The following is a 25,917-nucleotide window of genomic DNA, read 5'->3' on the forward strand; positions in this document are numbered from 1 at the left end:
TAAAACAGTACTTAGGTAGCTTTCATGTTGTTGTAACATTTCAAAAATAATAATTAAATAAACAAACCTGAAAAAATAGAAAAATTACACTATGGGTTATGAAACAGCAAATCCTACAGCTGTCAGGAAATCCAGCTGTAGGAACCTCTCAGAGCAACGGCCAGGTGTTTGGGGTGTTCAAGCGGATATCCTCTTTCATCCATTCATCATAGCCGATAAATTAAAAGAAGCTAATAAAAACTAAGGGATCATCACTACATAGCCAATGATTCTGCAAACAAAGACCTTCTTTTATCCTCTAAATGGACCGTTTACCTCGGTGCGACCAAAGCAGACCTCGAGCAAAAACCAGAAAGTTTCCGGTACCAAAAATCTGCATATTCATCAGTTTTTTAATCCAAACTGCAGCTGCAGCTAACGTTTTTCATCATCAGTTAATCTGACAAATGTTTTCTCAGTTCTTCTTTTAGTATGTGAAAGGTTAGCGCTGCGGTCGCTGTACCATCACAAATCATCTCGTTTGAAAAGCTGAAACCAGAAAAAGTTACAGGTTTGTTTTGTTGTTTGTTTGTTTTCTTTTGCTTGAAAAGCGATGATAAACAAGTTATTATCAAAACTGTTGATTCATTTTAATGTGTGATGACTTAACGATGGAGATGCAGCTTAAGCGCAGAGATCTCTGCGCTGAGAGTCGGTGCTTATTCTTTACGCCTCTGAAAACTTTCTCGGTCTCAGCGTCTTGAAGACAAGATTACAAGGTCAAACTGATACCGCTGGCCCGGGTTCAAAGGTCATCTCTCTCAGCCCGACCTCCACTTACTTCACCGGCCAGAGAACGCACGTGAGGCACTTCTCGAGGCTTTATCTGTAAACGCTTTGGCAGACACTAACCAGCCTTCTTTTCAGCTTTCTTTTCATGTTAAACTGTTAGATCTAGATATGTGATTTTTGCACCATTTGTCCAGATCCTACCACATTATGTTTCATACACAAACACAACCAAAGAAACTTTTACAAAAACTACAGCTGGACACCAAACAGACTGATATTAAAATGCTACAGTTCTTTTTTTTCTTCTTATTCTTATTATTATCGTGAAAACACATCAACTAAAATCAAACATGGCCACGTGTACAGGAATAGAAATGTGTACATAAAGCTCTCTTTGAAATACCGCTCTTCTCATTTTTTGTTTTGTTTTTCTTTTTTTAATCCTGAACAGTAAATGAAGGCCTGTATAGAGAGAAAAATCACACACACACACACACACACACACACACACACACACACACACTGGACAAAAAGTGAAGAGTCGCTTAAAACCACTGCAAAGAGAGTGGTGATAAAAACATCTGCCTGTCGGAGTTCACGCAACATACACACATGGCATTTTTTTTTTTTCAAAAATCCACGTTTGTTTTTTTTATGTGGGAGGGTGAAATCATCACTTCCTACCACATCAAGTCCTTTTCACCATTTTGTGTCAGTGTGCCAAACAGTGCAGTGGCACAAAATGGTGCTGTAAGAAAGCGACTTCCTCTCTTTTCTTTTCTTTTTTTCGCACTTCTATGAACCGGGCTGCTTTCTTGCCTCACTGCAGCCACTCAAGAGTCAAACAGGTGGCGGGGAGAGAGACTGAGGAGAAAAACTCTTCCAAAGACGAGCCCTGCTCCCCCAGTCGTCCCCTGAAAGAGGGGCATTACACTTAAGAAACTGTCTTCTTCCCACCCAGGTCTGCCTCCTTCCTGTCCAGCCGCATGTACGGCTCAAATGCTGAAGAGCCGCAGCCGTAGGAGGACGACAGTTCATGGTGAGCGCTCCCCAGGAGCGGCATGGAGAAGCAGAGGGGGTGAGGTGGCGGGACACCCAGCCGCGGGGAGGGCGAGGTGCCCCCCAGCGAGGGCAGAGAAAGCCCGAACGTCCCTCCTGGTAGGGAGCTGGGAGGAGTGCTGCTGCTGATCCCTGGAGAGGTGGAAGAGCCTCCACCCGGGCTGCTCAGCAGGGAGCCATTTGCTGGATGAGACGGAGGCCCCAGGAGAGAGTTGGGTGGTGGGGGGGCAGGGCCTGACAGGAGGCGCCCCTGCTCTAGGAGGCGCAGGATGTTGCAGGTGGCCAAAGACTCAGACGTGGAGGAGGAGCGCTTGTCTGAATCCTTGGTGGTGTCCTTCTTCTGTTTGGTTCTGCGGTTTTGGAACCACACCTTCACCTGCGAAGGCAAACACAGTCTGTCAGCGGTGGAGTCGGCAAAAATGTTACGAGAAGAACTGAGAGATGATTTTGCCAAGACTCAAAGAATAGGACCAAATAAATTTTCAATCACAGTCGTGAAAACCCTGATTTTATTGCACCTTTTCTTCATTTCAGCACTGGAACGTCTCCAGAATCATCACACTGATTCACTTCATGCCAAAAGCTACACAGCTCCCAAAGTCTGAGGACACTTTGTGACCTCAAGTGCGCTGCAACAGCAAAACCAGTCATAGCCTCAGAACTCCATGAAGAACAAACAGAGATAGTTTAAAATCAAGGCAACAGCAAATGGATCAAATCTGTTGTTTCTGTCTGCAGCTTTGACCACGATTTTGCCCACTTTGTGGCCCTAAGAGGTTTGAAACGCAGAGTCTCAACTGAAACACTGGAAACTAGAATGCAAAAGGAAAAATAAAGTGAAAATTTGAAGCTGAAAGAACAAAAACGCTCTCGAAATCGTTCAGTTTCATCGTTCACAAGACATCGTGTTAACTGCAGCCAAACAGCAAAAGCTTGGTGAACTCTGTCTGTCCTTGTCTGCCATATTTAATTAATGAAGTGCAGCTTTAATGTACAGTATGCTTAAAACTTAGGAATGGCTACGGGGAGGCTGATTGAAGGGAACATAGGGGTCACAGGGTCACAGCTCATAGAGAGACACCTCTGTAAGGAGTAACCCATGAAAAATGTATAACATCCTGACCGAGATACAGCTAACTCCGTGTTTCGCTGCAGGTTCACTGTATCACAGAGTGTGGCGCTAAAACGAGCAGCGTAATAATTCAGCATTTCCAACAAGCTCTCGGCTTGGTCTAATCAAAAATGAATCAAAATCATCAGCAAAAGGAGTCTGAAACAAGTTCAGGAGAATTAGGAAAGCTTCTGTGGAACGAGACGTTGTTACTTACAAGTATTCTCGTTTGATCTTTACTTAAGAACTACAATTCAAATTAAGGTTATTTCACTTTAATTAAAAAAATAATTAAAATGTTGTTTTATTTTTTAAAATTTTAGCAATTAAATTTATTCTAGTTCATTAAAAATAAAAGTTAGGAAGCTGTATGAAAATAATTTTAAAAAGAAGAACTGGAGCAAAAAACAACTGAAATAAAATAAAAGAGACTTGGAGTATGTGGTTAAAAAAAACTGTTTGACTGATTTTCACCCCTGAGACATGTAAAAAGAAAACTTTTAAAAAGTTAACTAAAACTAAATAGAAACTAGGAAATCCCTCCTGGAAACTGAATCAAAAACAAAATAAGTAAATACATTAAAAGCAAAAATAACTCTGTGGTGTCAGATGTGATTTAGCTTAACAGCCTAAATACTAAAGCTGCTACGCAATGCTCCGTTTGTGCTATAAAAAGCAGTAACTAGAAGCAGCTGTTTTTAATTCTCGCTTCAGATTTTAAAGCTGTTTTGAAAGATTTCAAAGTACATCGACATATAATGTTCATTTACATATTTTCAGTTTCAATTCATCAGCAATTTATAGAATAATTAATCTACAGATTTATTTCTGAACTAAATGATAATCAGGAAGAAAAAGATGCAAATGCAAATCTGAGCAGTTTTTCTTTCAGCTAACTTCTTACAAGCAGCTTATTTTCTACAGGTGGTGTTTCCTTACATGTCATCCTACCTTCTGATTACTTCATTTTGTTGCTGAGGTTGGAAACCAAGCTAAACTAAACCAAAGAGATCTCCCCAGGGATTTACGGTATTAAATAATATTTGTTAATCATGCCTCGTTTATCGCCCCACTTCTTCTCCGCTCACATCTATACGGTGTAAATTTATCCAACATTACACAACAGACGTTCCTAGAAATCCAGTAATCTAATCCCTGGTAAGAGGGAATTCCTGTTACAGGAGAAACATATAAACCTGTGAAGGATCTGCAGCTCATGGTAAAAAATAAAAGAAAAAAATACTTTCATATGACTGTGTTGATTGCACAACAGCCAAATGACACATACGAAGGAACGTAAAGCTACGTGAGCGTAGATCCACAGAGAAGTTATGCGTAAACTGGACCCACACAGAAAGTGGTCACATGACCCATCGCTCTGACAGAGGGTCTCATAGGAACCTACAGGCTTAAAACACCATTTCAACTTCATTTCATCAGGCTCACTGAACATGTTTGGCCTGATCTTAAACCTCATTGCTGCTGAAAATCACTGCAGTCCACTGGTAGATTTCCAGCTGCAAGTAAGAAAAAAGGGGAGTCGTCATGACCTGGGGTTTGTGTTGTGTTTGAGCAGAAACAAATTAAGAAAAGAAAGCACAGCAGCTGTGTGCTGAGATGGACTCGATCTGGATGTCTTCTGATGCCTCAGGGGCAACTGACAATGTGTCTGTGGTTCCTAGAAAAGCTATTAATGACTAAGCCTGTGACTGTAAATGCAGAGAAGTTTTTAAAAAGATCACATAAAAAATTAAACCGACTCCACGCGATGGCCGCTGGTGCAGACATGACTGGTATTGGCCTGTTGCTTTAGTACTAAGAAGGTAAATGATCATTGTGGAGAGCAAAAGAGGAAATGTGTTTGCTATAAAGCATTGGATAACCATCCTTTGTGACTTAGCCATTAATTTGGCCTTTTAAATCAATCTGCATTTTTTACTTCTTAATTAACCTCCGAGGACCTGGCGTCCACATATGTGGACATCACATTTTGGGTTATTTAGACTAAAATACTCAATTTTGCTCTACTGATATCCACTTATGAGGACATTATACTGCCATTGTTCTATAAAACTTTTAAACGAATATCCTCATATGTGGCTCTTATGTTTCTTAAAAACAAAAAGAAGGTTAAAAAAAAGTTGGTAATTCTTTGTTTTTACATTCATTGGGCCCCAATGACCCCAAATATCAAAGACAAATTAAAAATGCGTGCCGTGGAAGAGTTCTTAGGAGGTTAAGAATAACCAGACTTTTTTGGCAAGTGTTGCACTTCCATGACAAGCAGATATCCCGGGTAAAATTTCAGTTTCCATCTGCTGATCATAAAAAGTGCAGATCTGACCAAATCAAATCCCTAGAAATGTGTCCCATGCCACTGGAGGCTTCCATACATGCTCATCTAATCCCGACTTCTGTGAGATTATGGGACATTTAGTAAGAACTCAAGGGCACTTTGATGGTTCCTACGTACACATTTCGATCCTTCCCAAGGACCCTGCGGTCCTTCTAGACTCTTGCTGAGAGACGCTTTTGTTCAACTGGTATCAGCTAACTCTTATCTTCCAAAACATCAGAGCAATCCAGTAAGGCAATAATCTAAAGCTGTTCATTTTTATTCAGATAGTCAGTCTGGCTGGTGTTAACTACAGTGTCACTGTAACAGCTACTAGTTCAAGTGAGATCATAGTTCCAGCTACTGACGTGACACAAATAATGAGATCAGAGAGGATCCAAAGAATCCCACAGCTCAGAGAGAAATACTGATGCAAGCACATCTTACTGCAAAGACCCAAACGAGGCGCGGGGGGGGGGGGGGACGGGACGTCAGAGACGGAGATAAGAGGGGAGAAGAGGGGAGGGACAACAGGAGGGTGGGAAAAGCATCAGAAATGATGTGTGCAGCATCATGTCCTTCCTTATAGTCCAGATTTCGTCCTCGTTAGCTCACACACGACCCTCTAAGACCTCTCTCTGTATCTTCACGTGCCTGCCAAATATCCAGTTAAAGGCTTTCACTATGGAGCAAAATCCCTTTCCTCTACCCTCATTGACGTGGGCGTGGCTTCCTCTCCTGCTCACATCAGTATCCTCCTATCCACTGCTCCAAACAAAAGGAGGGAGGGGTGAAAAAAAAGCTTTCCGATGTTTTACAGAGGGAAAATGATGAGAGGAGAAGAAAGCAAAGCTGCCTTTGGTACATCTACACTATTGGATGTAAATCCTTTTTTAATGGGATCCAGGGTTCAGCGTGGAAGCAGAGATTACCGAGGGAGATCTGGATCGGGTGTGACCTGCATTTGCCCTAGACAGGCAGACAGGCTCACCCTCTGCACCACGCCCTAATGCAGTACAGGGGGCATGGTCGGGGCGAGGGCGAAGAGTTTAGGACTGAGTCCTCCATGAGGTTATATTTAAAACAATCCAGCTTACGAACCAATATCCATCTCATTGTGTTTTCAGCCCAGACGTCCTTATCACTACATCATGGAATAACAAGAGCTTCATAAATAACTCCTCCTCAAATGCCATTAATGATGAAGAAGAGCTGCTAATAAAGGATCAAATGTTTCTTACATTGGTTGAGCACTCGCACTGAAGCCTTTGCATTAAAACCTCACAAACACATGCTTTCATGCTTTGAAGAGACAGTAATTTACTATATATTATTGCTTTTATAATTATTATTAATAATTACAACTCTGTGGAGCTGTGGTACGCTCTAAAACAGTCTTTTATTAAACATTAAGAAGTTGGTTTATCTATTAAATGATATTTACAGGTGCAGGCAGGCTTTTTGTGAATGTTCTTGTGTGGAAATATGTCATTATGTATATGGCTATTTTGAAAAAAAAAATCACATATGCATGTCTGTCTTGACCAGTGGATCTCTAGTTTAGTTTCCAGCGCGCACGTCACTTCTTCTCCCTGAAACCAGCCAATGCTGAGCAACAAAACACAATGTAAACAGTGATGGGGTAAATTCAGCCAGGTTGGGGTACGTTCAACAAAATGGAGAGATGATGAGGCCGCCGGGCACAGGTCAGAGGCCTTCACCGTGGTTACAGCCAGCTGCAAACAGCAAGGTGGGCAAACCGGGTTAGAGGTAGAAAGGTTAAGCCAGATCAAGACCCAATGTACAGATCAAGTGGGCATATGTGTGTGCACCTAAGCTTTGCTGTATCCAGCTAGAGATGGAGAACTGGAGATCATGAAAAGATTTATTTGTGTTTAGATGCATTTATGATTCTCAATTTCTTAATGTTTTTTTTGTTTGTTTTTTTTTTGCACTTTGACCCTTTTGTTGTATGCACTTGACCCCCCCCCCCCCCCCCCCTGCACGATTGAAATCATTAACTACAACATCCCAGCAGCACTCTCTGACTGTATAATGGCTGTGTAATGCAAAGTGAAATGCTGCGCACTTTCTACGACTCCTCCACCCGCTTGTTGCTCCCACTGTGACCCTGTTGAGATCCCCTGATCTCAGGCATGTGACGAACACACAATGAAAACACTTTTCCATGGAGATTGTACCAGGCGCACCAGGGGCCACTGAACCATATATAATGCAATGATGGATGCTCGACTGTATGTAGCGCAATGGGCCACTGGCGACTCAGCTGTACTGTATGCGATGGGTTGGTAGCGGCTAGCTAATGGGCCGGACCAACTATCTATTATAAACTTACTGTCCTTTTAGTTTGGGGAAACTTACACTAATATCTATAAAACTGTTTCACAAAGATGATCAGTCGTATTTATGTCTCTGCACCTAAACTTAAAACTCACCTGTCCGTTTCAAAATAACCATCGTTATATTTGCTCACTTCTTAACCACTACCCTGACATTTGAATCATTTACATGCTTTTATTGTGAAGCCCCGTGGAGCGTTTGTTCTCAAATGCCTGCATAACCATGTTGTTTTAGCAGATGGCATCACGTCACACCGACCCTGGCCTCTCTCCATTGGCTCCCTGCATGTTTTACTTTAACGCACAGCAGAAATGCTCCTCCATCAGGGCCCCTCAGCTCTGCACAACCTGCCTGAGGAGAGACGCTTTAAACCGTCGAGGACTTCCTTAAATCACTTCTGAAAGCATATTTTGATAAACTCATTAACGCAGTGCTGTTGTTTATTTTCCACTGTCTTGTTTGTTGTCTCCACTGTTGCTGTAGCTTTTATAGCTTTTATTCCTTGAATGGTATTTATTAATATTATTGACATTTTGCTTTTCGCCCCTTTCCCCCCCATTAATGTTTGGCTTTCTGTTTTCATTTACCTCCTGTGTCCTGATTTTGTTCGTTTTTCAAAGCACTTAATAATAAGTCTTTTTAAAATGTGCTCTATAAATGAAGTCATTATAATAAAATGAAGTTTTTATGTACACACAGCAGAGGATGTGATCTCCTCATTGTTTCTGGGTATTTCAATATCACTTCTGTCGAGTATCAAAATGTGTGGTTGCAAAGAATCCCAGAATCTGCCCGTTTGAGGTTAAATGTACCAGATTCGATCATTTAAACACGTTCATGCATGAAAAAAATAGTAGTAGTATTGTATTAAAAGTAAAATCACCTCAGTTTAGGACTAGAAATCATTTTCACCTGCCTGATATTCACATCTCCCCTCCAAACTGTTGTCAGCAACACATTTCACCTGACCTCTAAACCTCAGAGCAGCTCCAGGTTCACTCAGAGGTTAACCTCGTTTTATAGAATCGCTGTTAGACATGGCTGCCTAATCCTCCTTAGCACAAAAGCACTCGGGACTGTTATGAGGCCCACCTCTCTCACTCTCTCTCTCTGCCCCTCCTTCCTGTCCTCTGTCCAATGACTGCTCTCCGTTTAAGCCATTACCTCCTCCCCGCGCACACTGCAACGTTAGCGATACACCGCACGCATTCAGCAAAAAAAAAACTCAGCAGGTGTTTGGATGTGGTCCATGACTTTTTGTGCATGTCACCCCGCAGTCACTTGAATTTCCCATCGCCTTCGGCACATGGTCTCGTCTTGGCTGCGCAGCCTCGTGATGCCCAAATCTGTGACAGTTGTTATTTTTTTTCCATCTTTCTGGGGAATCACAGCTGGTAAAAGCAAGCTACAATAAAGCGCGACTCTACCTTATTCTTAGATTTCATGTCTGTGCATGCATCACCTATAGCACAGGGGGTCCCGCATCTCCTCTGCTCAGCGGCTTTCCTGTTAAAGACTTTAGAGTGTTTTAAATGAGCCAAAATGAAAGCATGTAAAGCCATCTATGCTACTAAAACACTGTCGTTAAGGCCACATTTTAGATACTTGTACTCATCAGTATTTGACTGGATTCATTACCTTCTAATTTATTTAATTTGCTCCGCCTCCACATTTGCTCCGTTTATCTGACTGCTTCCCAGCATTCCCATTTTCAACCACGGGAGTCATTGCAATTGTCAAACTGGAAATCTTACCCAAAAAATAAGGGCCACATGGGAGACCTTTGACCCCTCTAATTGTCTGGCAACTTGGGGTCAGCTTTGTGTGTGTCTGTGTTTGTGTGAGTGTTTGTGCACATGAAGTGAAAACCTCTTGTATCCAGTTCTGCTGATTTCCTATTTCCCCATAAGCTGAAGGATTACAAGTTGCTCCATATGTTTGTAAAATTACCCTCTGCTTGGCTTCACACACTCTTCACTCTGCCAGAAACTGATGAAGCAAGTCAAATCAATCTATGAGAGTGATTAGGGACAAAGGCGGCGAAGAATTAATTGCTGTTATGTTCTGATTACCTAATCAGTTGATTAGATAATCAGAGCTTCACAGGTTTCTTCCTGACCATCGCTAAGTTGGACAAAGTTCCCATTTTGAAGACGACGCTCGAGTTTTAGGTCACTGCGGAGCGAAGAGGAAAGAGTTTGTTTCTTTTCAGCACCAAGTCCAAACATTTAATCTGAAAGCACAAAGGCAGCAAGTGTCCGTCTTTCTGTCTGTCTGTCTGTCTGACAGCCTCCCTTCCTATCTCTTTCTCCATTCTGAGTGTTTGGACAATCGCCGTACTGTGCGGCCGCCTCTCTGCTACATCTGCAAAACTATACGTAATGGCCAGGCCCTCTACGCTCCAGACGATCGGCCAGACAACGTCTGTCTGGGCCGTCATGGAGAACAATACGCACAACGAGCACATTCACTGTAAGCAGACACCCGCAGGAGCACGGCTCGTCGTCTTGTCTCAGAGAAACATAGCTGTCTTTCAGGGATCTATCGGCATGTACGTAAAATCACTTTCTGCTCGTGTTATCAAAAAAGGAATTTTGTATATCTAAAGGAGGAAAATCGGATTTCCCATAGGGCTTAATCAGGTCCATAATACACCTCTCTTGCTATTTCCCACTAAAACATTGACCGTTAAATAATATCATGCAAAGAATTTTGCACAGTTGCACAAGCAAACGGTAACTTCAGTTTCATAAGAGGTCAGAAAGGGTCATCGAGAGCCACGTTTCTCTCCTTTTACCCTCACATAGTGCTCAACATAACAATTATTAATTCATTAATACATTTTATTTATGAACCACTTTGCAAGCTGCTAAGAGAAGCCTTACACAACCGGTTACAAAGCCAAAGTTACAGGTTTTGGGATCCACATTAGATCATCTGTGACCTCTGACCCCTCTGCAGTACAGTAGGCCACAAAACAAAAAGCAACAAACAGCATCATTTGAAGTTTTTACAGCCATTAAACTGCTCTCCAGGCTGAGAGAAAAGACATCAGAAAGGGCAACAAACAAAGCATGACACTCATTTTGGGTGACTTATACACCTGCAGCTACATCTGAGAGGTTCACTCTAACACTGGCTGTACACTTCCTTCCATCTATCCAACCATCCACCCATCTTCTACCACTTATCCAGGGCTTCAGGTCACTGGGACAACATGAGCCAGTCCCTGGCTACCGCCTCCAGCTCTTCCAGGGGAATAAAGAGGCATTCCCAAACCAGGTGGATTGCAGGTTGGACATACCCAAAACACATACACACTAAAATGTGCTTCTTTTACAGAGTGTTTGGAGGCCAGCAGGGACAGAATCTGACTGGGCCAGAAAACACATGCAAATCATTCGTGTGCACACTCACCTGAGAGCTCAGTGAAGAAAACAAACTAAAGCAGACTGAATGATTTGTTTGGGATAAAAACAAGAGAAAGTTAAGAGCCGATCTGTGAACAAGCTCCACCTGCTCTGATCCAACACTTTTTACATGAAGCCAACTTTGTGTCCCACATACTAAACAATTTAACGGACAGCACACTGCACTGCACAAAACATAAGTTTTTTAAAAATATATTATCACAATATTCTTTTTTAATTCTCTTGACACTGAAATACCTTAATTTACACAAAAAATCTTCTCATACTCCCTTCTTCAATTTTTAAAATAAATAGGCAGTGGAGGCTGATAAAGAGAAGATATAGGAGACACTTTAGACTTAGATTTTACTTTCTGTACACGGAGAAAAAAAAAATCTAAGGGTTTGTAGTCACAGTCCTAGATCCTGGAAGAGATTTATTTTGGAGATTTTTTACGTTTCTAACAGCCGAATGTTAAAAGATGTCTAACAGAAATCTAAAATCAGTGTTTATTTGCGGTGCATTCAAACAAATATGTTAAAAAAAGGTGTGCATTTGTGCTAGCATATGCCCAAATGTGCTCTGTTCAGTCAGCTATAAATTATCTATAAAACACGATCTCATCCCTGAACTCTCTTCCATTTGAGGCAGGATTACACCACAGCACAGAAACCATTAAATCCACAGCTTTCTGTGGAAGGGCTGCAGACAACAAAAGGCTGAGACAAAGGCAACCTGTACTTCATCTGGAGGGCAAACACACCACTCGAGCTAGTGGAGAGATTTAAAGAACACACAAGTTTGTTTTTCTTTGTTTTTTTGTTTTTTCCTGGCTGAAAATGTTGTACATGCTTTTATATATTTTTTTTTTTACATTTTTCTAATGCTGACAGGCCATGTGTTTCGTCTGGAAGTGTGAGGTAGAATACACACGATAACACACACACATAATGTGTCCTAAAATACAGACGGTTACATAGACTTTCACTGAATCAACTGATTTCTCTGACTGCCATCCTAAAGCAACTCCACATGCAGGAACACACCTCCATAAACATCCATCAGTCCTCCGTTATCCAACCAAAACTGACCATGAAGGTAACAGAAATGGAGGCTTCATGTACAGTTCAGGCTTGTGTGTGTGTGTGTGTGTGTGTGTGTGTGTGTGTGTGTGTGTGTGTGTGTGTGTGTGTGTGTGTGTGTGTGTGTGCTCCAGCCCTTCCTGCTGTGTTGTCCAGTAGCGGGGAGCCACCTGCCGGGATGAAGGGGGAGCTCTGAGCTGGTAACAGATTACAGAGTAACGCGTTACAACAGAGTGAGGGCCACGAGTGACCCTCTTTACACCTGCTTTGTTCATACGTGGACTCAAATGTTTCAATGAGGCTGAAGTCTTCGGTTTCTCTGAATTGTTTCAGTCAGAATAATTTAAGAAAAATAACTGTAACTGTAACCCTCATAAATAACACCTGTTCTCTTCTCTCTCACCCTGCTCTTTGTACTCTTTCAGCTCAATGCAGAAAAATCATATATATATATATATATATATATATACGAATAAACTAATTTAAAATTAACTTCTTCCACACTAACAGAGCTCCACCCATTTTTATGGATAAATGATTGCATATGAGAAGAAGATTTACGCTTTCAAACTCGGGCCAAAATCACCAGAATCAGATTTGAAAGAAAGTGCAAAGTTTACATTTACGTTTTGGAGCTTGGAACACGTGAGAATAATAGTTTTGATATTCAGATGCTGATCAACTGCTGGAAGTGACTTTTACTTCTTATTTATGTGTTTTCTATATTTTTATATTATATGAATCAATTATGGAAATTTGTGTGTTTGTGAGCTGATTCAGGGTCAGCTTGAATACAAGCAATACCGGGAGTTAGGGATTTTTTTAATTTTATTTTTTAATTTAATTTAATGTATTTATAAATGTATTATATATTTTTTTATTTAGTCTTTTTCATTTCAGTGATCACTTGATACAAAAGAGTTTGGCATAAAAAATAACGATGAAAGATGCACAGAGAAATACGCACATTTTCACCATATTTTAATTGGAAGTTAATCATCATCTAAAAGTCGATCATATTCCCACCGAGTAAACAAAATCGAAACTACCCCAAAACATGGACTTTATTCTAAAGTGCTTTAAGCCCTGAGGCCTTCTGCTGTTTTTGCTTTCCAACAGAAATTGTTCACGATAGATAGATAGATAGATAGATAGATAGATAGATAGATAGATAGATAGATAGATAGATAGATAGATAGATAGATAGATAGATAGATAGATAGATAGATAGATAGATAGATAGATAGATAGATAGATAGATAGATAGATAGATAGATAGATAGATAGATGTAATTGAGTTCCTTTTAAAGGTAACGCTCTTTAATTGTAGCATGAAAATCAGATTACTGCTCGAAAATCTTTAGAAGCGAACTCAAAACATCAACAAACACCATAAGTCACCAGAAAGCCAGAAAAACATCTCCAAACATCTTCCTTAAAGGGGGTCTGAAACTTATAAGAGCTCCTATCTTTCCTTTGTGATTGGTCGCGATTAGCCTTGAATGGCGCATTTGCCTAAAAACATGGAACCGCCACCGATAGAAAGAGGATAATAATGAGGAAGAAAACGCCTCTAATGCCAACTAAAAGCCTTTCGATCACGCTTAAAAGCTGTTCCCATAGCATTAAGAAATTTCGACTCCGTGGGTTTAATATTTCACATCAAAGAGATTTTTTTTCACTTTTTTTTTCACGTCACTTGAAGGCCAGACAGTTTTTCATTCAGCCAATCCTCAGCAGCAGGAAGCTGAGGCCCTCCCATTAACACCCCTATATGCAGCGCTAATGAGGGACACAGTGGCTGCTCTGTGTTTCACACACGTCCATCCGACCACCTTTATTTGTGAGGGCATGTTTTGAGGTACTTCACAATTGGTTTGCTTCGCGCACGACGAAGATGCGCAAAAGTGCTGCGTGTTTTTGCTTGCAACTAGTGCTTTCACGCAGGCGACGCGTCTCGGTACACAGCAGTGTTAAATCGACACTAGAGAGTGGGTCCACTCCTCTGAGTGTTAAATATAACACTGTTGAGTGTTAAATGAACACTTTTGACAGTGTTATATTTTTAAAAGTAACCTAGTCAGTGTTGAAGATTAACAAAGACTAACACTGAGCAGTGCTGATTTTCTAACACTGAAAAATAACTCAAAATGTTAGAAATATTCCAGTGTTTATATATATATGAAAAAAACATGAATATTAAAAAGCACACATTTGGACAGCAGAAGTCCAACTCACCTGTTTTAATCTTTAACATAAAGTGCATAAAGTGAAGTTACAGAGGATATAAGTTAATGCTGATTTACATCTGCGCCAAGCTTTTTATTGTTCTACATATGTCAACTTGTCCTTCAGCCAACAGTTTAGCCAGTTGTAATTTGTAATTTAGGGACAATTCTCTGAAACCAGCTCATTTTTAGAAGAAAAGAAAGAAACATAAAGCCTGCTGTGCTGCCGCTGCTGCTAATGCATAACTCCATACAGCTATGACCTCTGTGGTTGGGCAGGAATGAATGACGGGAGGTGGGTTCAGGAAAGAGTGCCATGAAATGTCACGATCTATTTTTTTTATGTTACAAAAACACCAACCCCCACCACCACCACCAATCATTTTCTGTAGTTTTTTTGTTCACTGTGTGCTCAGCCTTGATTCTGTGTGGTTTCTTACCAACGTACAACCAAATAAACTGAATTAATAACTATGTATTTACATTTTAATTATATTTCTCTGCGTTTGCTGACAATTAAAACAATTTGAAAAGACACAAGTGCACTTTGATCGTAACACACAAGCAGCTAATGTGCATCCACATGTGTCACGGAGATGTTGACTCACCAAGAGGCTGTGGTTTGAAATTCATCAAAAAATGCATATATACCTAAATGTAGGCAGAGGTATTTTAAAAGCTCCAAAAATGGACTTGTGGTAGATACTTATTGATCCCATCACTGTGAAAACATGTGTTCTTGAAAACGGACATAAATAAACAATTTTCTGTGGAAAGTTATTCTGAGCTTTGCGACTCCTCGTTTGCGATTGGTCGAGGAGCCAATTAAAGATTCTGCTCACACCTGTGCTCACAATTAAGAAAACATCTGTCTGTCGCTAATCGAACCCCCGCTTTAGCTAGCCAAGTATAGCAGAGGGCTGTGATGTTATTAAAGTAGCCTTTGTTATGAGATAAATGTATTGGCTAGGAACCGGCTACTTAACTTAGTAGCTAAGTGCATAGTTGGAGAAAATTTTGTCACGGCTAATTATTTTTAAATATTTATAAACCGTTTTGTTTTGTATCATTTTTTAAAAGTATTTTTGGTCCAGAGCAGCTAGCTCCGTTTTGGCCTTACCTGCGTTTCCGACAGATTCAGCTGTCTCGCGAGCTCCGTGCGCTCGCGCCCCACTACGTACTGGCACCGCTGGAACTCGAGCTCGAGCCGGTACAGCTGTTCGGCCGTGAAGGAGGTCCGCGTGCGTTTGGGCCGATCCAAGTCCAGGCCCTTGGGCAGGACGATCTCTCGGATGGTGCCTTTGGCGTCTGTCCAGAAAAAGAAACGTCGATTCGGTTAAAGTAAGTGTTAACGTGAGGCTGTGGTGGTTATAACATAGCAACAGATAGCTGCTGAAAACGAAACAGAGAAAAACAGCTAAAAACTAGATTAATCGACTTTCCAGCAGCTGCAGACTTCAGAAACAGAACTATAAAGATACTAAACCGGCCAATATACGACTTCAGAGAGAAAACACGGAGGCAAACAGACTCTGTTATCAGTAATGAGCCTGGGTGTTAGGTGTTGTAAATGATGGCACATACTTTTAATGGTATGTTAGTTGGCTCTTCATAACAAGTAACCGAGTCACTGCCTTTAATCCACTCCCTGACGTTTCTTTATTGAACCAACGTGCCATGTTATCATTAAAACTGAATTAGTTGGGTTTAAACTTGCCCTGCGCCCAAAACGCAGGGACATCAGGGGACATACATGAGGCTTGTAGAGCTGAGGGCCATGTTGGGTTAACGTGCGTAAAAGATAAATAAATAAATAAATTTTAAAAAAACCAAATTTGTGTGACGCATTGTCAAATTTATGGTACTGCGAGTATTTGGCTGTTGGTCAGTTCCTTTAAAAAAATTAAGTGTTGTATCACTTAATTTCTGCCCTGGGTCTTAAACAGAGCTACTAATGTGTTTTGTAACACTGCGACTCAGCTGCACAGAAGCTCTCTGAGCATCGTTTCCACTCCAAGCACCAGGACTGCGCGCCGTTATCTGCCCCGAACATTAGTTAGCGCGCACGGTTTCTATGGGTGGCAGCTTTCCTGCTTTTTCCTTGTGTTGACTTTTAAGTATTATTGTTTCATGTTTGCCATGACTTTTTTCCCTCCCAGAATAATGAAAACACCGGGAAAAAAATAATAATAAATAATTTCATACATTGAATCAGACCTAGTGGAGAGCCGAAAATTAAAAAGTCCTTGATAAAAAAAAAAACCCACCCGTATTTCTTAAAAAAGAAAAAATTAAAAAGTTTGTTTGTTTTGTTTTGTGTTTTTAAACCACGTGTCCAGCCCGTGTATTTGTGGTCTCACTGTAGCTACGAATATTTGTTCGTATTTATCACAACGAATGGACGCACCGGCCAGACATGATCCAGTCGTTGTCCACGGTTTTTTCAGGTCATAAAATATGTACTCCAATAAAATATGAAGAGCTTTGAATAAAATATGAAACAAAACCGATTGAACTGGAGGCACATAGTGTTTTCTACGGGCAGGACATTGCTAACGGTAAGAGAAACGCATAGTGTGCGTAAAAACAAAACTCGTTTTTTTCTTTTGTTTGTTTTTTGTTGTTGTTAAGCTGTGCAGTTACATGGACTTGTTCGGCTCCTATAAATGTCAAACACCCTCTTCTTTGTAACGTGGAGTTGAAAATGTAAATAAAACACAGCAGGTAAGTTAAAATGAGGATTGTTGCGTAAAAGACAAAAGGCCGGTTGTTTTTACGTTTTGGTGACAATTAGAAGCGTCTGTGAAATGCCGTGAATTCATCAGTTATGGTCCCTGCACGCCATGAGCTGTACTGAAAACGCATTTCAATCCCAGCCCTACCAACAGCTCAAACACAAGTGTTTGGTTACCCCCAGGTCCCTGATGCATAATGAGCTCTCCGTCTTTACGCACACATAGTTTATTTGCATAAAGTGTAGCCAGGCAAGAGAAAGGAAGGGGGAAAATCTTCTCTTCAGAGAGGCTAAATCTACTTAAACACAATCATACAGTACATACAGTTTAGATATGTCCTTGCTCGAGCAGCTCGAACTGAGCAAATATTTGCAAGCAGAGGAGGAAGCCAGCGGCTGTTTGCAGACCTGCTGACCTCTCGATGACCTCGGTGGCTCCGCGGAAAAGCCGGCCTCAGCTCGAAAAACAAATCCTACCGACGTTTAACCACACACTATCCCCACCTAAATGGCCTCACAGATCTGTCCTCCAGGCCTCTTTTTCTTCTCAGATGATCAAACTGAGGCAGCACAATAAGGACCGTATGTTCCAGCACTAGGGAGTGACGAGTGCTGAGGATTCACAATGAACACCTGACTGCCAGATCTCTTAATACAGAACTACGTTTGATTCAGTATGTCCATAAATAATCACAAACACTATTTTACATACAGATAAAACGCTCGAATAGAATCACCCAACAATGTTTAATTATGTGCAACAAAGAGTCAGAAATAAAGAATGACTCTGTTATTAATAAGCCGTGTAGGTGCATTTCTACAGGAGCACAGACGGTTTTTAGACCTCTTACATGGACATTTCTCTCCCTCTTCCTGCCATAGCCCTCCTAGTGAACTGTAGTAATTTTAATATTCTCTAAAGCTAAATATGCTTTTTTCCCCGCTTAGTGTGAGCCATGACAGCGCACGACAAAACGCTCGATGAAAGCTAAAACTAAACCAGCCAGCAGCCACAACATCCTCAGCTTTCTATAACCTGAAAACTGATAGGCCGACATACCGAGTCTGCCCACAGCGGTTACACACTCCTGCGAAATAGATCCCCATCGAAATAACGCTCAGATTTTATTTTATTTTTATTGTCCTCTCTCAATGCAGAGAAGCTGACGTTTATGTTTTTTCATAAATGAAATGCATTCTGGGGAAAAAAAATCCATGCACGAAACTCTTACAATGGCTCACAGTTTTCAAATATTCTAAATATAAATCAATATTTTAAACGAGGTTAAGACAGTTATTTCATAACTCAAATTATATAATTTTAATTTAATTTGCAGCTGGCCTAAAATATGTCTAACTGCTGTTTTATGTATGTTTGTGTATTTTACATACATTTAAAAAAGTACATCATGTACTTTTTTCATATTTTTTTAGCTGTCATCGGAACACATGATTTAAGTTCTCTTTTTATGTTTTCCATGACTCTGAAAGAACTACCAGCAATCATTTACGAACTTTAAGGATTAGAAACGGATGTATTTTATTTTATTATTATTTTTATTTTCTTCTTGACTTCATATTTTATCGGAACTTATTTTCTCACGATCTTACCCAGATTTCTGACCTCCTGCAGGAGAGTGTGGACTTTAACACTTAATGAAATATTATGTATTAATATTTGTAATAATATAATGTTACTGACAGAAAAGGCAATACACACACACTTATGTGTGTTTATTTTGTGTGTGTGTGTGTGTGTGTGTGTGTGTGTGTGTGTGTGTGTGTGTGTGTGTGTTTGTTTTAAAATATATATCAGTTCTTTTGCACAAACAGCGCGACTTCTCCCTGATTTTAAGTTTTAAGCCTTTCTTTTACTTCCTGCACCTCTCAGCTGTGATTTGAAGCAGCTGCACTCACTATCGCTTAAAGGCAAAATATCCCTGCTGTTAGGAAAATATAAGGCATCATCTCACTGAAGCAAAATGTCCCTGTTTTCATTATTGATTGGACTAATTAATTTTTTATGCTCTCACACGAACAAAGGTGCGGCCACAATTGATGCAACCAGTATTAGTCGATGATTTGTCTCAGAGGTTTAAGTTTGCATAAGTAAAAATGACTTAGAAAGCGAAGGTGTGTTTACTCCCCTACTGTTGCTGTTTAAAACTGTTATAGTTAAAGTGCACGCCGCCTGTTGTTACTACAATAGATACTTTTTTCTCTTTTTTTCTGGGTCTCTCTTCACCAGATGTGTCATGCTCACATCATACGCTTTGTTTAGAAGTTCAAGTGTGTGTTTGATAAACTTTCACAGTTTTGACTCCATATAAACACAAGTGTTTCTTCTTTTTATTTAATAGTTTGATATGATATTTAAACCATTTCCAGGAAAATTCTTACCACTGTCTAAAGTGTGTATATTTTATTTTAAATGCATTGCCTGGCTGCACTGTGTATCTGAAGTTAGTCTATAATCTAAACTGTTTTTGTTGTACATCCACTTAATTTATTTATGATACTCGTGTACTGCGTAAAATTTGACAGATCTTTGTCTGATCAGCAGTTTTAAGCACAGGACTAATCTCTTCGTTTTGTCCACTCACCTCTTACTAAAATTCTCCGGCAGTAGTCAGGGTCCACTCCCAAAAGTTTGTCATGCCCGTCTTCGCTGGAGGAAGTCGGCGTGGATGCTGATGTTCCCGGGGTGTCGGTGGAGCTCTGAACCGGAGACCGGTTCCCTATCTCGGAGCGACACTTTGTTTCCATCCTGTCCGGACACAGTGGGTTGGGACCACAGCGGTGGTTCCCATCGCCCATAGTCGTGGCCTGGTCAAACATCTACAAGTAAGTTACAATCTATAAGATTAGCTTTATCTCTCCCTCCTTACGTCACTTCCACTCAGTCCTCTCTTTCTACTTTCTTCACCTCTTTGAAAATGTTCTCCAGAGACGAGGAGAGCATGCCCCCCTCTCCCTCCAAAATAAAGTAGATCCAGTTACAAAGGAACCATGTGGTCCTGCAAAGGGACCGTGGTGAGCTTCAGGTGTTGCTGCATGACGCACGGTCCGGAGTCCAAAACCGAAGCAAGAGTTAGCCGGGCCTAGGGGGGGGGTGAGAGCGAAAAAGAGACCTCGATATATTTTCTCTAACTATACGAGGTGCAGGAGGAATGCATGGTGCGGGCTGCAAGGGGGCAACAAGATCTACGGAGGAGCGGGGAGGTGCCACTCACACACTGCTCACCCACATAGAAATAAAGTGTGAGGAGGCGCTGAAAAAACCCCCCACAGCGGCCACAGTTCACCGTGCAGAAGTCAGGAAGGAAAGTTTCTCCTGGTTTGTCCAGCGCAGCAGCCTGTTACTTCACTCCTGGTCAGATCGGCTGCCTCTGCAGATCCGTGACTGCATGTTGATGATGATGATGATGATGATGGTGAGATGGTCACATAAGGGGGTCGTCCTTCTCCTGCTTTTGAAAGGCGCACAAACAAAAAAAATGTCTGTGTTGAGACCCTTCTAGAGGGTGTCGGGTAATGGGGTCACATTTGCTCGCAGAGTCTCGAGCACTCTTGTTGGTTTGTTGACAATTTGCTTTACAGCTGAAACATCACGTCTGAGCGGGGCGGCTCGAGCACCCTGCCTACATCAGAGCAGGAGAGACGGTGCTGTGTGGATAGCATTTGTGGTGACACGGTGCACTTTACAGAGGCAGGAACCAGACGTCATTTCCTGCCCGCACAGAGTCGCTCTCCCATTGGTCCACCGGCAGGGCATGTTTTCACTAGAGGATAAGCGGCGCTGTGGACTGCGATCAGGCACAGAGATATGAGACGATTATTTTTTTTTCCTGCAGTATTTCTCTGGAAACAGCCCGAAGAAGCAATGCACGGGTTTCCCTACAGCATCAGCACCAGCTCTGACTTTTTATGTGTGTTTTTGTGTTGTTGTACGGCTGAACTCTGAGCTCCTCACTGCGGTCCAGAAAAACAATGAGTGCAGATGCACAATGAACAGTTCTGACCCAGTAAGGTAAAGCCTGAATTATTCTCAATATGTCTCAGTTTAGCTCGATTTTTTCCCTCACTCGATCAGAGGCACTAGCAATTCTCAATGGAAGCCTCTTAACACCAGGAAAAATATATATATATATATATATTTGAGCTGTGCAGTAAAATATATGCTTAATTTCCTGCTTATTAAATCCTGGATGTTCTTATCGGTCTTTGCCACATATTGGGAATAAACAGAAAGCCCCCTGCCCTGCTCGCATGCTGTGAGCGTTTCTAAATCTATTCTTCATTCACATGAACCTTCGAGTTCCCTTTTTCTTATTGAAATCAAAATATTACGATACTAGTCGTTTTTTAAAACCGAAATCATGATTTGGGGCCATTAAATAAATTTCTATATTACTAGACTGTGCTGTGCGTTGAGGACAGAGTCGCTTCAATACGCAGAACCTCAAAAACTGAGTTGGATTTTTTTCTGAGAAAGTTGTTGTGCCCCTGAATGTTGTTGTGATGAGGCCATAATTTTGTAAAAAAATAAATAAAAAACAAAGCTCATAGCTAAATAAATAAATAAAATACATGTATTTTTTAAATGTGTGGTATCTACAAAATATTTTATCTGCATAGCTTTAGTTCAGAGATTGGATTTTTAGCTTCCAGCCAAAAGCAGCTGTATCCTGAGGATGGATGCAACAGCAGCAAAACACGTGTTTTGAAAATTTAATCCGGTGCCATAGTGTCACAATCTCCACTCTGAAAATGACCAAAGAGTTAAACCAACTGTCTGAATAGGCTTTCCGGTTATTTTGTCCACCCCCTTAGCCTGCACAGAATTGTCTGGTCTTTTGTTTATGATATGGATGGTAAGCACACTGCACGCTGTTAACACACAAATCTGTCACAAGCACTGAGATGAAGCAGCACAAAGTGAGGTTACAATTTGTTTTCCATTGGAGATAAAGCGGCTCATTGCCAGCGCCACTGTATATGCGCGGAGTCATCTTTTCACCGGTCTATTTTCTTCTGCCAGCTTGATGTTGATGGTGCAGCCTGTAGTTTGTTGTGATTGTGAGATAATTTCAGTCGCGGGCGCAACTGAAACATTGGATGGAATTTCCTCTTTACAGGTGAAACGTGTCTGAAAACAGCGCGGAAAAAGGGGGGCATTTTGAATGGGATTATATAATTATAGTTTTGCCGTGTGTGTTTTTTCTTATTTTTCTTATCCGAAGCCGTAATTACTGCGCACAGCCATGGGTCGTTACTCCTTTCAGCTGGCCTAATCTCACAGAGTATGAATAGAAACTGTCAATCAGACGCTGCACTCTGCGGAGAGACAAGAGGGGACTGATTGCTGCTGCTGCACAGCGACACACACACACACACACACACACACACACACACACACACACACACCTTCTTCCTCGTTGTCTCCAATGTTTTTGCCCTCCAAAAAACAGATTTTTCCCTCCATATTCAATTTTCTGAAGACTCCTCATAGCTTGATTTCTTTGGGTGTTTTTAGGAAACATTTTCATGTTTCTAATATGTTAACAAGTACAGATTATTTATTTATTTATTGGCTGCTACATTTGATGCCTAATTGTACCCCAGTACTTCCATTCAGGCCTGGCTGCCGACTGACACACCTGCTTGTTTAGGCTTTTTAGAGAGCGTTAGATGGATGGACACATGCATGATAGAGAGATCAAGACGGGGACAACCCTGTGTTGTTAATAAACAGTGAACGTGCACAAACAGTGGTTGCATGAAATTAAAAGACACGGCTGAATTTGTGCAATAGTAAACAGATCGGTCCTCTTCAAAAGATGCCCCAAAACAAACAGGAGATACAGTGTTTTGTTTCACCTTAAATGCTTCATATCAAAAACATTTACTGTGGCGATATAGGGAAGCACTTAAATGCTGGTGTACATTTAAGAAACATTTGGATGCTTTTTATATGTTAATACAGCATCAATTTACACGCGTTTAATACCGAAGTGGTTCTGTGTAATGTTTTTATTCTAAGTGCCCTCATTCGTAATTTCAGTTAAGATGTTTGTTTTTTTTCCAACATACTGACTTTCTTAAACTTTCCTTTTGCGCTTCATTTTATAGTCTGCACTCGTCACTATTCATTAAATGTCGCTATCGCATTGGAAGTATAAAATAATGCATAATAATAACAATAATCTTTTTTTAGAAAGTTTTTTTCCTTATGCTGTGCTGATCTGAGTTCAGGTTTATCCTGAAAAAACAACAACAACAACAACAACAACAACAAATTTCCCCCACTTTTGTTTTTTAGTATCATCATGGTGAGATCCAAATTTAATCTCCTGAAATCTCACTTACATTAAATCAAAGCGCATATTCTGCGTCACATGATACCGGTGTTTACAGCCACCCAGACCTGCGCACTGTTTGGAAAAGCTCGTGCCCAAAGGCCAAAAGAAAAAAACGCTTTATTTACACCATTCACCGACTGCCTCATCTGCGCCCCCACCACCACCACCACCGCCACCCCGTGTGCGGATTGCGGCCTCGTGGAGATGAATCTGATCAATCAGATCAATCAACAGAGATTACTGTAATCCCGGAGGTCAGTGGGAGGGCACACATCTCACACAAGCTCTGCGCAAACATGTCCACGTGTAAGAATCCATGTAACGATTTTTATTAGAATTGTTAGAGTTTTCACTTTAACTTCATTTAATGAGCAAACCTGAGTGTTGCCTCTGTGGAGCCATGCCAAACACAGCTATGTGAATATAAAAAACAAGTGAAGTTTTTATCACAATTTAAAGGGGAAAAGTCTCCCACTGGAAGATTTCAAACGAGGACATAAAAGGCTGCACGAGCCTCTTAGAAACTCTTTTAAAACAAAAAACAAAACAAAACAAAAAAACCACAAACAAAGTGCGTTAGATGTCACACACGAGCCTCCACGGAGTTCCTGTTTGTTCGGTAAATGTGCGCGTGCAGTGTGTGTGAATGCTGCTGCTCGTTAAAACGGACGCAGAGGAGCTCTGGCCCGTTGAAGGTTTCTCTACAAAGTTTTTACGTACAAAGTGGAGGAAACTAACTTTAACAAGTGGTCCACAGTGTGGTGGTTTACACAAAAAATCCCAGGTTCAGTCCCGGGAGGAAAAGACCCGCCAAATAAAACCTGTGGAGTGACGCTCTGTAGACAAAGTAGCCTTCTGTGTGGCTCTAAGGTCAAACTGTTTGAACGAAATGTACCTTTTTATAAATATGATTTCGTGTTGGTATTGAAATGCGCGATTACTGCTCTAAAATCTTCTTATTTTATTTATTTTTTTGCCCGTGGACTACTGAATATAATAATAAGCATGAGAAATACACAAATTTCAATTTTAGATTCAGTTCTCCCCGTTTAAAATCTGCAACAACAAAAAGAAAAGAAAGAAGAAAAATCAATATTTTTTTAAACGGAAGGAAAACTTTTGAATATAACGCCACACTTCAAAGTTACACAAACTACACTATCGTTGTGGTAATGTTTTAAATTAGAATTTCACTTGAAATTAAATGAGTTTAACTAATAATGAATTTAAATTATTATTATTAGAGTTTTACAGCATTTATTAGAAACACACAGAAAATTATCAATGTGATAATTCAGAGCGCTTGTCTGGTGTCCTCATACATGTTGCCTTTTGGTTTCTTCCACGGGATCCAAACACCGCTGCTGCTTACACTGGTCCAAACGTGACCACATATGAAAACTACTAAAGTTATGTTAGTTGTGCTTCTGTCTCCTCACCGAGTATTTAAAGAGCTACTGACTCCTGCTTTTGTGCACGTCATTATTCAAAGACATGAGTTCACTTTAACAACAGGAGGAGTCTCAAATGACAAAGAAAACAAGAAAGTAGAAAATCACAAGGTTATTAGTTTAAATGCAGATCCGTGCAGCTCTGCATTTTCCCCCAGACTACTTTTTTTTTTCAGAGAAAGAAAAAGTTAAAAGCGAGCTGTGATCTCAGTCTTAGGTCAAACGGCTGTTTGTCCTTCTTTTTTTCTTTTTTAAATGATTTTTAGTTTGATGCGGCAGCATCGGGGCTGGCGAATCCGGGTTTAGTTCAGGACTACAGAGGGTCCCAGGAGCGCAGAGACCTCTGTGATCTGAACACTGCGGACTTTCTTCAAACTTTTCTTTTCTTTGTTTTTGTCCCCAAAGCCGCCCATCAACTGATGAGAAGAAAACAAATCTGAAGGTCAAACGTAAGCAAATTAGAAATGCGTCAGTTTGGTGTTGTGTGGACGTTTGTGGGAGGGTTGCGACCTTTGAAACTGCGACATTACGCAGTTGCAAGAGCGGCGGTTATTTAAGATTGGTTATATAATGTTTGGAAACGAGCTGGAGAGGAATAAAGGAGAGAATCCACAACATCCTCTCCTGCTTTCTCACGGTGCTGCGTCCGCTTTTATTTATTGATTTATTTATAGGAGAAATTCCAGTGTGGAAGTTTTAAAGCGGAGCGTAAACTCAAGAATCGGGAGTAATGGCACATCGTCCCGGTTATAATTTTGATGCAGGCCTGCAGGTTGTTAAACAACTAAACCTGAACACGATGAGAACTTTTGTTGTTGTGTGTGCACAGCCTGCCTGTAGATGTTGAGATAAAGTCTCTCTCTAAAAATATATATATTTATATTATTTATATTTCTACTTCTACACTTCATTTAATAGGATTGCTGTGTTGTCTGTTGTGTGGGTGCATGCTGCTCTAGGATTAATAAAGTTTCTCTGATTCTGAGTCCTGACAGACATATATGGAAATATGA

General features: G+C 40.8%; 1 protein-coding gene across 1 annotated transcript; it reads right to left on the minus strand.

Annotated features, from left to right (window-relative positions):
• Positions 1-475: 475 nt before the first annotated feature.
• vax2 (ventral anterior homeobox 2) lies at positions 476-20,466 on the minus strand. The gene is made up of 3 exons (XM_085451017.1): positions 19,695-20,466; positions 15,478-15,665; positions 476-2,206 (listed from the first exon to the last, which is right to left on the minus strand). Exons 1-3 carry the CDS (start codon positions 19,927-19,929, stop codon positions 1,706-1,708), a joined length of 924 nt encoding a protein of 307 aa, XP_085307143.1. The 5' UTR covers positions 19,930-20,466; the 3' UTR covers positions 476-1,705.
• Between the last annotated feature and the right edge of the window lie 5,451 nt (positions 20,467-25,917).

The sequence above is a fragment of the Copadichromis virginalis genome, linkage group LG3, assembly GCF_057382275.1.
Source record: "Copadichromis virginalis isolate Kocher_CV1m ecotype Utaka linkage group LG3, C_Virginalis_male_GT1.1, whole genome shotgun sequence".
Lineage (NCBI taxonomy): Eukaryota > Metazoa > Chordata > Actinopteri > Cichliformes > Cichlidae > Copadichromis > Copadichromis virginalis.

Bases quoted from the DNA above. Each gene is read 5' to 3' on its own strand.
- vax2 (XM_085451017.1), bottom strand. From the start codon at position 19,929: ATGTTTGACCAGGCCACGACTATGGGCGATGGGAACCACCGCTGTGGT. The intron at 15,666-19,694 runs GTGAGTGGACAA...TTTTCTGGACAG, and splicing joins CCGGAGAATTTTAGTAAGAG to ACGCCAAAGGCACCATCCGA. The intron at 2,207-15,477 runs GTAAGGCCAAAA...TTGCCTTCGCAG, and splicing joins TGAATCTGTCGGAAACGCAG to GTGAAGGTGTGGTTCCAAAA.